The sequence below is a fragment of the Aythya marila genome (assembly GCF_965140915.1).
Source record: "Aythya marila genome assembly, chromosome: 7".
NCBI classification, from domain to species: Eukaryota; Metazoa; Chordata; class Aves; order Anseriformes; family Anatidae; genus Aythya; species Aythya marila.
This window is the reverse complement of record NC_139048.1, coordinates 27,808,409-27,821,817: the sequence shown is the minus strand read 5'-3', so window position 1 is coordinate 27,821,817 and position 13,409 is coordinate 27,808,409. Positions and strand designations below refer to the sequence as shown.

At 41.2% G+C, this 13,409-nt stretch overlaps 1 protein-coding gene across 1 annotated transcript in view; it reads right to left on the bottom strand.

Moving 5' to 3' along the window:
- Positions 1-13,409, bottom strand: part of CDHR1 (cadherin related family member 1) — a gene marked incomplete at both ends in the record, with an annotated part of 43,545 nt that overhangs the window by 7,113 nt on the left and 23,023 nt on the right. The window contains 5 exons of the mRNA XM_082765285.1: positions 891-1,119; positions 3,726-3,793; positions 5,923-6,087; positions 9,263-9,415; positions 12,306-12,509. Coding sequence (XP_082621411.1) covers positions 891-1,119; positions 3,726-3,793; positions 5,923-6,087; positions 9,263-9,415; positions 12,306-12,509 — 819 coding nt within the window. The remainder of the gene's footprint in view (positions 1-890; positions 1,120-3,725; positions 3,794-5,922; positions 6,088-9,262; positions 9,416-12,305; positions 12,510-13,409) is intronic.

The following is a 13,409-nucleotide window of genomic DNA, read 5'->3' as shown; positions in this document are numbered from 1 at the left end:
GCCTGAAGATAAAACTCTAAGTTTTTGAGCATTCACTTCTGACAACATCCATGTGGTAATTTTTACTGACTGTTTTTGTCTAGTCTTGGAAACAAACTACCCTTTCATGGTACCAGCTATGCACCATTTTCTAATGACAAATAGCAGGGCTAGAGTTCTTTTTGTATAAATGATTTCTATTCAAGATTAAAGGGAAGAAGATGAAAAGCAGAATCATAACCTATCTGGAGACAGTAAACAGCCTGTCGCTAGGGACTTTCTCCCACAGCAGCGGGGACAAATGTTGAAATTAATAGAGAACAATGGGATTAGCTCCACACTCACTAAGCTATAGCTGCCTTAAGTTTTTTGCTGTGGTATTTATTCTGCTAGTGTTGGGTGTTGCATAATCAGGCTTGACTATATGCATTCAAATATGTGTAACATCGGATGTTCTGCTCCTTTGCCTGCAAATTGCTATTGCAATGTTTTTTAACCTCCTGTTCTGCACTGGATCGCTATATATAGTTCTACAAAGCGAAGGGAATGAAGTTGTGTGGTTGAGCAAAATGGCAGGAAGGTTAAGCATTCAAAACCCTGTACTTTCATTCATTCATCGTGCTTGGGCTTCTTATGATCACTGTATACTCCAGAATCCTCCACCAGTTAATGGTTCAAATACTGTAACGGAACTTTATCTTCTGCCTATAGAAATTATTTCTCTTTCTCAGCAGTCTGTAAATACTACTGTTCCATGCTTTAATCCATTTGTTACGTACAAATGGATGTGCAGAATAAAGCCTCAGGAAAAGCCAACTTTCAGGCATTCATCGTGTTCCCTGAGCAATAAACTGCATAGCTGGGGCTTTTCCAAAGCACTCTGCTTTGTGACACGCTGTGTTGTTTCTCACCTCTATCTTCACTGGTGACCCGATGATCATCGTCTTTTCCTGGATGTTTTCATTGAACTCTGGAGAGTGATCATTGACATCTAGCACAGTGATGAACACTTCAGCCAGGCTGTACTTCCCATCTGTGTCCTCTGCTTTCACATAGAAATTATACTTTGAGTTCACTTCAGCATCTAATACAGCCCAGGGCTGGGTGTAAATTATACCTGTTGATGGGTGGATTAGGAACCTGAAAAAAAGAAGCACGGAGAGATTTTGAGGTTTATTTATTTATTTTTTTTGGTAACCTAACATATGTTTATAGCCTGGGGCAAAGGTGGGTTCTAAACACTGAAATACTGTGCTCAAAGATCAAAGACTGGTATTCTTCACCTTCCTTCTGTCAGGCTGATGTTTCTGAATCATTCACTCTACCTATCTTTGGTTTGTTCCTTTAGGCTTGAAAACCACAGACTGCGATGTGAACACCACAGTGTCTGGTGTTTTTCTATTCATTGTGCACTAGCCATTTTAGCTGCATTTTCTGTTAAAGGCTTTGTCCTAAATAAATGCCCAGCTCGATGGCCTTCCTCCAGAATAATTTCTTCATGTTAAAAAATTAAGGAACTGCCTATTTGTTCAGTTTATAAATACAACGTATTTGATAATGTCCTGAATAAATTAAAAATGATTGATATCTCCTCAACAGCTAAAGGAAGGTTGCTGAATATCATGTTTAAACTCTTTGCTTCTCAGAACGGGTAAGAAAAATGGCTGCTCTCAAATCCCCAGAAGTGCAGGGCACATTATGTCCTCCAAAACTAATCACTTTTCCACAGACTGGCACTGGGATGGAGAGGGTGTTCAGATTTATCTGTAGCAAATTCACTTCTACACATTTGTAATTACTGAGACACTATCAAAAGCGACGTGCGAAAGCTCAGATTTACAGAGAAGATACCAATGCAGTGTCTTTTGTTAAAGGACTACCAACATAGGCTCCAAACAGTAGGGTTTTTAACAAATGAAAGGTTTTGTATATCTCCTTTAATTAGTTTAAAGGATGACAAAATATTTTCTGTATCTCAACTGTGAGCGTAATTGAGAGTGATTATAAAACATGCACTTAGTAATCCAGAATCATCAATTGTTAGCATTACTCTGTTAAATACAAATACAAGTCTTGATGAAAGCCAGGACCTGGAGGTGGAAAGAGCTGTGCAAACTCTTGGTAGGAGGCAGTGCCTGTGCTGAGTGCCTCTTTAGTGCCCAACCCAGTCTCACCACACAGAAAGAACTCTCATCATTGCCATTTTAGTGGAAGAACAGAAGCAGTGAGATGTGAAGAGACTGTAGCAGTGCACCCCACTCCCAGCGTCACTTTGGATGGAGAATTACTGACGTAATGGCTATGTCTTCAACAGCTAACACTATTCCTCTTACTCAGGTAAAACTCATCTTTCTGCTAATGCAACTGCATTTCCACTGATGCAACCCTGTGATGAAAAAACATGCTCCTAATTGAAAATCTCAAATCTATGTTCAGCATATCTGGAGGTTCAATGCTTAAGAAATCAATCCAGCCTTGGAGCGCCATGCCAATCTGGCACAAGCAAAAGAAAAAAAAAATGTATTTAAGAAGGGAAAAAGTGCCTTTGCATCCTTATTTCCTCATTCAGTAGCATAAGAAGAGTGAGCCTGAACATCCTCACAACTCCAATCAGAAGAAAGTTGCACCTACTTTTTTTTTTTTCTTCTTTAATCCTTTGTCAACAACCTTCACAAGCTTCTTTGCACCAGCAGCTACACTTTAAATCAGAGAGGTCTGCCTCTATGACATGACCTTTGCCTGCTTGCCTCTATGCAGTCTGCAGATAGCTTAAAGACTTACTGAGCAGCTCAGAATAATCCATCCTGGAAATGCTCCCCTATGTGTACCCTTCTAGCTACAGAAGAAGTTCACCCTTAACATCTTGGATTTTGGACTTTGATTGTGCCTCATAAATGGCTTTCACCCTAACAAGAGGAGTTCGGCTTTAACTCCAGGGGATAATGTAAAGAGAAAAATAGATTCTGCTTATTCATTTCCAACTTCTGCCCTGCAGCCCCATCACGTCCAGGAGATGCAGCTTCCAGCAGCAATGTCTGTGATGGCTGGTGCTAGGCATGGCTGGGAGCCCCAACTGATGGACCACAGGAACTGCTGGGATGGAAGCAGTGTAGGCAAAAACAACACACCAGGACCTTCTTACCCCCACACTGTTCCCAAGGCAAGGAGAAGCCAGGCATCGTTACAAAATCAAACAAGTAATGGATTCCCTTCTTCCCTGATGTAGGGCTGCAAGTTTTACATATATATGATGCTTTGAACATCCAGTGCAACTGGCCTTGAAAACTAAAGTTTATATCTTTGGAAGTCTTGACTTCTTTGATTTATTTTGGCAAGAGTTCAAACCAAACTATTTGTACAACTGTATAGAATGGTAGGCGAAAGAGCAAGGAATTTTTTTTTCTCCCAGAATTGACTTTTGACAGCTAGACCAAAATCTCCCATTTCGCTTAGAAGCATTTTTCAGATGGTGATTAAACAGATCCTGTGTACTGGTACTTCAGCTGCCTTATATCTCTTTGGGGACTTGTGGGTAAAATTCCATGGGTTGATGAAGCAGATGTTTAATGATCACATTTTTTCTGTTTTGTTCTTTTTTTTTTCTTTTTTTTTTTTTTTTCCCCCCACAAAGCTCAAAGAACATGGCATAAACGTCCTTGGAAATGAGCAGATCAAGAACAAGCCTGCTCTTTTAAATTCTCTTTAATACTCTGCTTAAAGGTTATTTAATTTTATTTTTTACTCACAGATCTGCTCCTGTTCCATAGATAGAGTACTTGACTTCTCCCCAAAGCCCTGAATCTGGATCTGTAGCCTTAAGAAAAGAAAATAAGAGAGTCATCCTTTACGAAATTGCAAAAAGATGTGTGGCCATTTTTCTTTGAAAAACAAGTCACTTAAAAACCCAAGCTCCCTCCTTTTGTCAGAACATTTTTAGGGGGAAACCACACAATTATGCACCTAGAAAACAGCAAAATCTAACACACAGAAATGTCACTGGGTGTCCCAATTAAGCTGCTAAGACGTTGCCAGTCTCCTGGCCAGGCTGGTGCCCAGAGGCTCTAGCAGGGAGAAAGCCACTAGATGGCTCTATTCATTGACATTTAACACATCTTTCCTTTAAAAGAAAAGGAGCCAATCCCAATGACACAAGCTGCCCACTCTCAAGCCTTCCTAATTATCAGTTTAGTATTAATGTATATTCCCTGGCCAAAATTACTTACTGTACATAGAGGATTTTTTTTAATATTCTGCTCTTTTAATCAATTCTGTTTAAAGTAACATGTAACAAATACTGAAAACTATCCATAATATTTTAGCTTTGCTTATAAGATAATCACTCTTGTTCCTGTGTGACTTTTAGTAATGCAGATGGCTACAACTGTTGATATCTTTGTTCAGGATTCTTGTTGGCTTCCAGTCTTAGCTCAGGATTTGGAAAGCTACTGATTTGGTGATAGTAATTGCCATAAGCCCGTTCCTTTGACAGCTCTGAGATGCTATACTGTACCATTGTATCTGGCCATCTAAATTCCTGGTGGTCGTGGTTAGCTCACTCATCTTTCTGATTAAACATTTGTTACTTCTTTTGAAAACTAGGACAATGTCTTTGATTCCTGCATGGCTATCAACCTTGCTGATAAGTGTTTTAAGTTTCTCTCACCCCATAATTTTGACCACAGTCTACGTTGGTACTGCCTAACTTTTCCTGAAACATTCTGTACACTTGGGATTTCTGCCAGAATAGTAGTTCTGGGTACTCGGAGAATCTCAGTTTGTGAAGTATATTTGTGAATCTGGGTCAAACACTGAGTTGTTATCACATGAAAGTAAATTTTACATGGAAACTTCAGCTACGCTATATATACCTTGGCTTAGAATGGTTAGTTTCACTGCTTTTTACAAAATTTTTGTAAATTTTTTTTTTCTGCCCACCTCATAGAAATTTTTTAATTCACCTTGTTGCGAAGACAGTGATGTTTGGAGTCTGTTCTCTACAGCATTCCTATTAATTTCCTCTAACAACCATTTTTGTAGTGTTTATATTCCTTTTCCTCTTTCATTCTTCCAGCTCTAATATTTGCCTTTTGCACTTTATTATGATAACTTCATTTCCTTTGTGATTTGCAGACAGCCTGTGCTGGAGATCTCTGGCAACCTGCCTCCATCACCCTTACCTCCAAGGCCTCTCTCTGCAAAGTGACTTGCATCACCCTCCGATCCCCATGTGGCCAGGAGCTTTGTGACATGAGACATGTTTCCAGTCCAAGCAGCTGCACTAATGGGGTACAGCTTGCATCTAATGGCTGGGAATGCTTCTCCAGCACAGGACCCATGCAACACTCTGATTTTCCCTGATCTTCTTTCTATGGAAATGTGAGCAGAGGAAAATCTGTAAGCGTATTCTTCCCACAGTGAGAAGATACTTCAACAGGGATCTTTCTTTCCCAGCTCTAAGCATTTTAGTGTTATATTCTTGCCTTCATTAACTGTCTAATTATGCATTTAGCAGCCAGATTCCTCCCAGGAGGAGGAGACTTATACCTAACTAAGCAGGCATCTTGTTTTCTTTTTACTCGTACTTAAGCAAGCAAATCCAGTAAATCCAATTCCACTTAGCCAGAACCAAAGCTTTCTGCTGGACATTGATTTGACTGGGGCTTTCTTAGTACTCACAGAACATGTGATCTGTCTTAAAAGCAGATGGCCTTTAATTAAAAAAAAAAAAAAAAAGAAAAAGAAAAAAAAAGTAAATTTGTTGTTCTGAAGAATGCTTGCCTACAATTTTATTTTATTGGAACATGTTTTGTTGATTCTGGAAAGGAACTGGAGATGAATGGTAAGATTTGTGAGGTGCCATTGTCTACTGTTTTTAAGGTATTTGAGCTGTCTCCATAAATAGCTAGAAAAGAGAGCATTTTCTTAACAGATAAATAAACTTACAGTTATAGCAACTACGTTTGAGCCTCCTGGGGAGTTCTCAGGGATCCTGGCAATGTAGTAGTCAGAAGAGAATTTCGGGACATTGTCATTGGTATCCAGTAAGCGTAACACTATGTCAGCTGTTGAGCTGAATCTCTCTGGTGTGTTCACCTCTATTGCAAGAAGCTAAGAAGAAAAACAAAACCAGAAAATTACTACAAAGCTGATACTACTACTTCTTAAAGGAGTTTCATAGTGGAAGCCTTGAGCTTCAGATGGTAGAGAAGGGCTGCCATGGTGTCTCCTGCTCGCTTCATGCAGCACCTGAGACAAAGGCTGTTGGAGCCCATCCTCCCTGTGCCACTTGCAGGGCACTCAGCCTTTCTCCTGCCGTATTACAGTTCCCCACTGAGGCAGGTGGTGTGTGAGGTCCACCAGCGGTGGCACCGCTGACTGGCTGAGAGGCACATGCTGTGTTCAAGTCCTTTCCCTGCTGGACTGGGAGAAATTTGTGTCACCTACAGGTGACAGGGTTTGGAGGGGAACAGTTTAAGTAGTCAGGGAAAAGGCTATCTCAGTACCATCTTCTGGAACTCTTCCTACCTTATGGTTATAACAGTTGAAAACACAAAGTGACAGAGTTCTTGAAGAATTCAGCCCAAAGGATTGCTTAGAATCACTACAGATCACATCTGTTCTGAAAGAGGAGTTTGTTACTGCATCTCTGTGCTAACTTGTGTGCTTTGGAGTCTTGGGTGGTGTTTCACCAAATTACATTTTTTAAGTTAGTCATACAGACATCACCAAATCTGCTTGTGAGCAATCTCAGCTCTAAAATAGCACACAGATAAAGTCCGACTGCTTATCATGCACGTGGACCTATAACTAAACTATAGCATCCACAGCGAAATCTTTGCTGCTGGTATCAACCCCTGCTAAAGTATCTTACAAGGGCTTAGTATTTTCACTTTGTTTTCTACATTCATTTTTATTCCCTCTCCTTTCAGCAGTCACAGTCCAGCTATGTCAACATACTGACAACATCTTCCTTCCCTTGGGGGGGGATTTTTGTCAGATTACTTCTCTGCAATGTATTATGCAGCCATATATAGTTCATTATAAACAGAGAAAAGAAAAAAATAGGGGAAAACTATTTCTTCAGAGGACTACACAGCAACAATTAATACAACTGCCAGAAAAGCAGAGAGGTATAATCTTAAAAGTGGCAGGTGATTCGTTAAAATAGATCTGGTTTTGGCAACTGAAGATAATTGCAGCCTCATTTGGTCCCAGTCTGCAGAAGATGTGAGTGTCTGAAGAAGGCAAGGAGCAGGTCCAGGCCCTTGTCGAGGAGGGATGTACTGTGTGCTGATGGAGGAGGAGGGAGGTGGTTTGGCTTTCAGAGCAGGTCAGCCTGTGGCTACAAGTCCCAGCATAGTGGGACAGTAACACTTGGCCTCTCTGGCAGAGGGGCTTGAGCTCTAAAGGGCCAGGTTGGAGGGTACAGAGCTACAAATTATCACAGCTGCCAAAACTTGGGAACCCCCCTCTGGCTCTTGGACAGCTGAAAATGAAGAAGGTCATGCTGACCAAATGTATTTAAAAGCCAGCCCTAAACAGAAGACAGATTTTCTCAAGTAGCCTTTGCCTCAGGTAGTTCTTTAGGGCACCTCCCAGTCATATCAGCTTTAATCCCTCTCTGGCATTTTACTGTTAAATAATGAACCAGAGGAGCTGGACCACTGTTTACAGGGGAAAAAAATGACAATAGCTTCTCAAAGCTGCTGTAGGATATGTGTTAAATAGAAATAAGAACCTGTTTCACCCCAAAGTTTAACTAGAATGACTGTTTTAGCAACTAAAACTGGGTAGGAAGTGATTTGAACTTTTCAGGGAAATGGAGAAGACAATGAAGTCTCTATAAAGTATTTGCTGTCATACATTATTATCGTATCATTCAGCTGCACCTTCTCCATTTGGAATCTAGACAAATGCTCTGCATTTTTAGCAAAGCTGTACAGTCCTTCTTCTGTAGAAGGAATTTCACCCTCCTTTCCCACCCCCAAAAAAACAATAACTACTCAAGTTAAAAAGATGTATATTCTTTTTCCTAGTAATTAATTCTTTCAGTGTTCAGGCCAATCACATTAACTACTTCCATTTCTATTAGTATTCATGAGGAGGCCATGTGTAGCTTCTTTACTGGTCTTTTGGCAGTTTAACCTGAATAAATGTGTGCTTATTATAATTAGTTTCAGTAGCATTTTATAGCCCGTTCTGAATCTTTCATTTTGATACGATAATGATGCATCATATTTTTGTAGCATCTATAAGCTATGAAGCTCAAACTGAGCAACCAACTTTACAAGAAGAGACATGAAGCATTCTGCAGCGAAAGGACTTTTGGGTGGTTCTGTGCAGGGCCAAGAGTTGGACACAGGGATCCTTGTGGGTCCCTTCCAACTCAGGATATTCTGTGATTCTGTGACTTGCTAAGGACACAAAACAAACTATGTGGTAAGGGTGAGAACAAAATCCAGGAAGTCTGACTTCTGAACTGTGCTAAAAACACCTTTTTGTGTACAAAATGAAAATTGGCATGTTTGTACTCAGCTATACAGTTTTGACTTTTTTTTGTTTATGACTGCAGAGATTGCCTACACCATTTGATGCTTACAGAACCCAACATCTATACTCATGTTCACAGGCAGCTGACACAAACCGTACTACTTAATTATCTCATTGATGAACTGATGAATCCATTAGGGAAGGTGATAATACAAGTTTCCAGCCTTCAGATGAATGCTGGTTCTTGTATGGCTGGCTTGGAGCATGGGTGCAATAGCCCCAGATCAGTCTGCAAAAGGCCATATACATAGATATGCTCTGACAAAGAGAGTGAGCAATTCTGGGAAATAATTTTCCAGTCAGCTGGGACCTTCAGCCAGCCAATACTGAAAAGCATGATCATGAACAAAATTGCTTAGAACTAAGCAGGTGAATTTCTGGCTCCAGAGAAATTAGGATTTCACCCTGTGAATTTATCATTGTAAGAGAAGAAATAACACCCTTAGGGTTCTGCCTAGAATGACTCAGAGCCAGCAACATGTACAATTTTCACAGAGATAATAGTCAACAGTTTGCACTGACTGGACTAAATTGCATCCAGATGCATCCATTAAACCTTTTGGAAGTTGATGAACCAAGGGTGGAAAATGGGTGTTCTTTATATGGAATATAATGTCACTGACAAAGCATCAGACAGCTCCAGGTGGACTGAGAAGACAAATCCCATCAGATATGTAAGCCATCATACACATATCAGATACACAGGCAGAGAAGACACATAAAGCAGAAGTACCTTGAAGGTTAACACCTTGAATTTTTCATAGTCAATAGCAGCAGAATTTTCCACTATTATTGTAACCTGAGCCTCATTCAGGACAGTTTGGGGAACGACTCGGAAGATGCCACCAGGTCCAACAAGACGGAGGTTGAATTTAGCATTGGCTCCCTGTGAATAAAAGCAGATACTGCATTGTTTTTGGTGAACAATTCATTTCTTATAGCTTACATTAGTTCTGTTTCTTCAGGCTGTATAAAATTGGCATCAGTCTTACTGCTTAGAGACCTCTGTTCTCCATCCCCTGAGAAAGAGACCACTAAGAAGCTTAGTTATATAATCCCTCCAGCCCTGGTCACAAAACAGACGTAGCTTTTCTGTAAGTAGATTGACAGGCTTGGTTATTCTTCCAGTCATAATGGAAAAACCCTCCAGTAGAACTGGCTACGAGAGGCACTTTTTTGGCAAGGAGCCTTGGGCTTTGTATTGCATGTTGCCAGCTAGTGCAGGTGAGCAGGACACCACCATGTGCAAGGAAGCCCTGCCTTCTCCTGGTTCCTGCCAAGGAAAGACAACTGTGCTGCTTGAGTCAAGACTGTTCTCAAAAACCCAACCTGTTACCTTTAATAACTCATTCTTGGGATGATGCAGAGCCACGAAGATGTGAAATTTCCAAACAGAGGTGGTACCTGACAGTTTGCACTGACTGGGTAAAGCCAGCCCAGAGTTACAGCCACCAAACCTACTAGAGGTTGGTGCACTTGGGAGCAGAAATGAGCCCCTCTTGTGCAGAATAAAATGTGGCAAACATCTGATAGCTCCAGGTGAGGTGAGAAGACAAATCCCATCACATAGATAAACCCAGCCAGAGAGGAAATGGGAAGCAGCAAAATCTAGAAGGTTACCACTACTGGTGTGTGAGCTGGGACCAGGGAGCCCCAGTGCCAGCCCAACTCTTTAAAATTAACTGGAGCATGGAAGAAAAAAGATGAAGTGGGGATTCTCACGTCTCTGTCTTACAGGGGAAGAAGGAAAATGAGCTGAGGCCATGTACCAAGCTCTCTGACTTCACCAATTTCTCCAACAATGTCATGATTACATTGTGACAACCAGCCACATTCAGTGCCTGGCTGTGCCATGTTTTGCCCCTAGCATGAATCTTGAGGTGAAGAATTTCTAATAGTAACTTTCAAACAGGAAAACTTTACTTGCAGCTGTATTCCCAAGGAGCTTGTTACGAGCAGTTCTTGCTGCAACTTTAGACCATGTCAAGAGGAAAAGTATTCAGTGTTGGACCCACAAGGAAACTGGAGTGATCTTGAATCTAAGCTCAGCGGTGTGCCTTAGCACAGCAGTTTGCACGGTTTGGCTACACAAACCCCCCCAGCCACACAGGGGACAACAGGCTCTCTTCTTCTGGGCAGTAAAGCTGGGCATGCAAAAAAAGCCACAACAGCTGGACTATGGGGAAAGTTGAATATCTGACCACAAGAAGTCCTCTGTACTTGGGATGGTGGCACTGGTGGGGAGAGAACTGCCTCCCTCCAACAGCTGTGTGATTTCTGACAGTGATGCGCACTGACCCCTGATCAGCTCAGAGCAAGCTACTCTGCGTGTCTCATAGCAGACAGCCGCGGGACATGGGAATGACTGAAGGGACAACACAGCGAGCCTTTAGCTGCGTCTGTCAGATGAGGAGAGTAGAGGGAGAAATTTCTGAATGATGTTCTTGCAAGATGGCATTTCCACTGAACTTTCGGCCTGAAACAGGCTATGCCCATAACTTCATTCTCACCTACGCAACCCATCCTCCTAAAGGGGCAACAGTGGCTGTGACAAACTGATTATGATTTGAATTTGCTTCCCTATATAGAACTCCTGTGCAGAAGAGAAACATTGCCTTCTATGCCTTAAAACAAAACCTAACTACTCTCGCTGGAGTGATGTCTTACACTGTACTAGGAAGCTTCTTGAGAAATCTATAGTGTACTTAGCAATGTTTTCTGCTTATTTTATAGCCTAACTTGCAGCCCTGAATATTTTGTCAGCCTACATATGATAAATATATGTTTTGTCTCTAAATAGAAGAGATGGGTTTTGTTTCTTTTCTTCTGCAGCAACATCCTCTGTGACAATAGCAGGATAGACGTAGCACTGCTTTGAAAGCAGTCATTTATCTGCTTGCTGCAGAGCAGCAGGAGGGAGGGGGAAGAAGCTAGTGGGTTTGATAGAGTACAATACAGTCAAAACAGCACAGTACTGAGCAGTTATATAAGAGCACTCTTTCCAATAGCAATACAGTTCTCAGATGCATTAAGCTTTCTCTTGTCACTACCTAACCTGAGGCTAACTCAGATGGATGCCATTCATACAGTATTTAGCTTAGGGATCCCTATAGCAACCATCACCATAGTACCTATGGGTATCAGAGGTCAGCTAGATATCTGGTGGAGATGAATGGAGCCTTCTTTTCTTTCCTTTGATCTGGTTAGTTAGTTTGGCTCCGGCATACTTTTTCAGATTACCTAAAAATATCACTCCAGTGGGAATGATTTATCGAAGTACGCACTGCAGACTCTGGTTCTAACAAAAGGGCCAGAAGGATAATATGCTGTAATAAAAACAGTGTAAGGGTACAGACCACGTTGTTTCCAGAGGGGCTAGAGAAGACACAGACAGCAACTGCACTTAAAGTTACTAAAGTGGTTGGGAGTCCTAAGTAAATCTCTACAGGGAATGTTCTTGGACATTACACAGCTGAATAGAACCAACAGAGGACTGCCGAACTTCAGTGGCCCCAAGAGCTGGACTGCAGCTTTAGGACCACCCTGCTCATTGCCATAATGGGATATGAAAGACTAAATATGCTTCTGGCTCCAAACTCTATGGTAATGGACCCCAAAAATACTTTGTCTACCCTGAACTTTCTGGGAATGCAGGTGAAAGAGTTGAGGTCCTAAAAAGAAAAAAAAGGGGCCAGACATTTGCTAATCCTGACAGCCCTTACTCGTCTTTGGGAAATAGGGCAGGAAAACTCAAAAACCACGTAGTTTCCGCTTACCTGGTCTGAATCATTGACTGTAATCTTCAGTCCCCTCAAGATTTCACCCTCTGGGGGATGCTCATACATGGTCAGTTCAAATCTGTTCTGGGGACCGTTTTCTCCGTAAAATGTTGGAGGATGATTGTTGAGGTCAACCACCCTTATAGTCACCATGGCAAAAGCATACGCAGAGACGTCACCCTCTGGACTGACTTCGGATGCCTACAGAAGGTAGAGAGAAAAAAGATGAAGGAATATTCCCTTCTTAGCTGCAGCTGGTTTTCCTCAGCTCCACGTTCAGATATTGTTCTGCATGCAGAAATCACCCCGACACACACTGATTTTGTGCACAGATTCACAGGCTTACATTTCTCTAGAAACCTCAGTCCATTTCACAATGAAGTTTATGATGATTAGAAGGTTATGGTAATATACGAGTCTCAACAAAATCCTGATGAAAATATCTCCTCATTTTGTGAGCTCTGTACATCACCCTAGATGAAAACAGCTCTCTAAAGACAGATAATCTAATAAAGACAAGATAATTGCTTGCCTGAAGTGCTGACAGAATAGAAAGGGAAGGTGAACTTTAAATTTGCTGGGGCATTACAGGTATTTGATTGTTGCATTGCTGGAAGGACAGCAGCTTTGAAACACTACAGGAAAAACTGTACTTGCTGCATTTAGGCAGCTGGAAATTTGAAAAAGCAGAACGATTTTTTTTTTTTTTTTTTTTAGATTTATTCTCTGATTTACAATTCTGCTTTCCTGCCTACGTGAGCTTAATTTAAGTTGGATAGAGCTTGTACAGATGAGCAAGTTTAGCTAGCATTTTTCTGAACTGAATGATGAAATCAAAGTTAAACAATTCCAACACACAGTCTAATTCACTGGGTTGAACCTAAGATATTTCTTCTGTCAGCACAGAAACTCTGACTGGTGTTTTTGTAACAAAGCAGGTATCTCTAACAGACATTTTTGCATTCAAAGGGCTCAAAAACAAAGGTGCTAGACTGCTAAACTGCTCTGAAGAAGTAAAATTCAATTGTTTAAAGCATGCCATATGTAGAGTGGTGCTAAATTCCATCACATAATTTGTTGTCCCATCTATGAACAAATAGC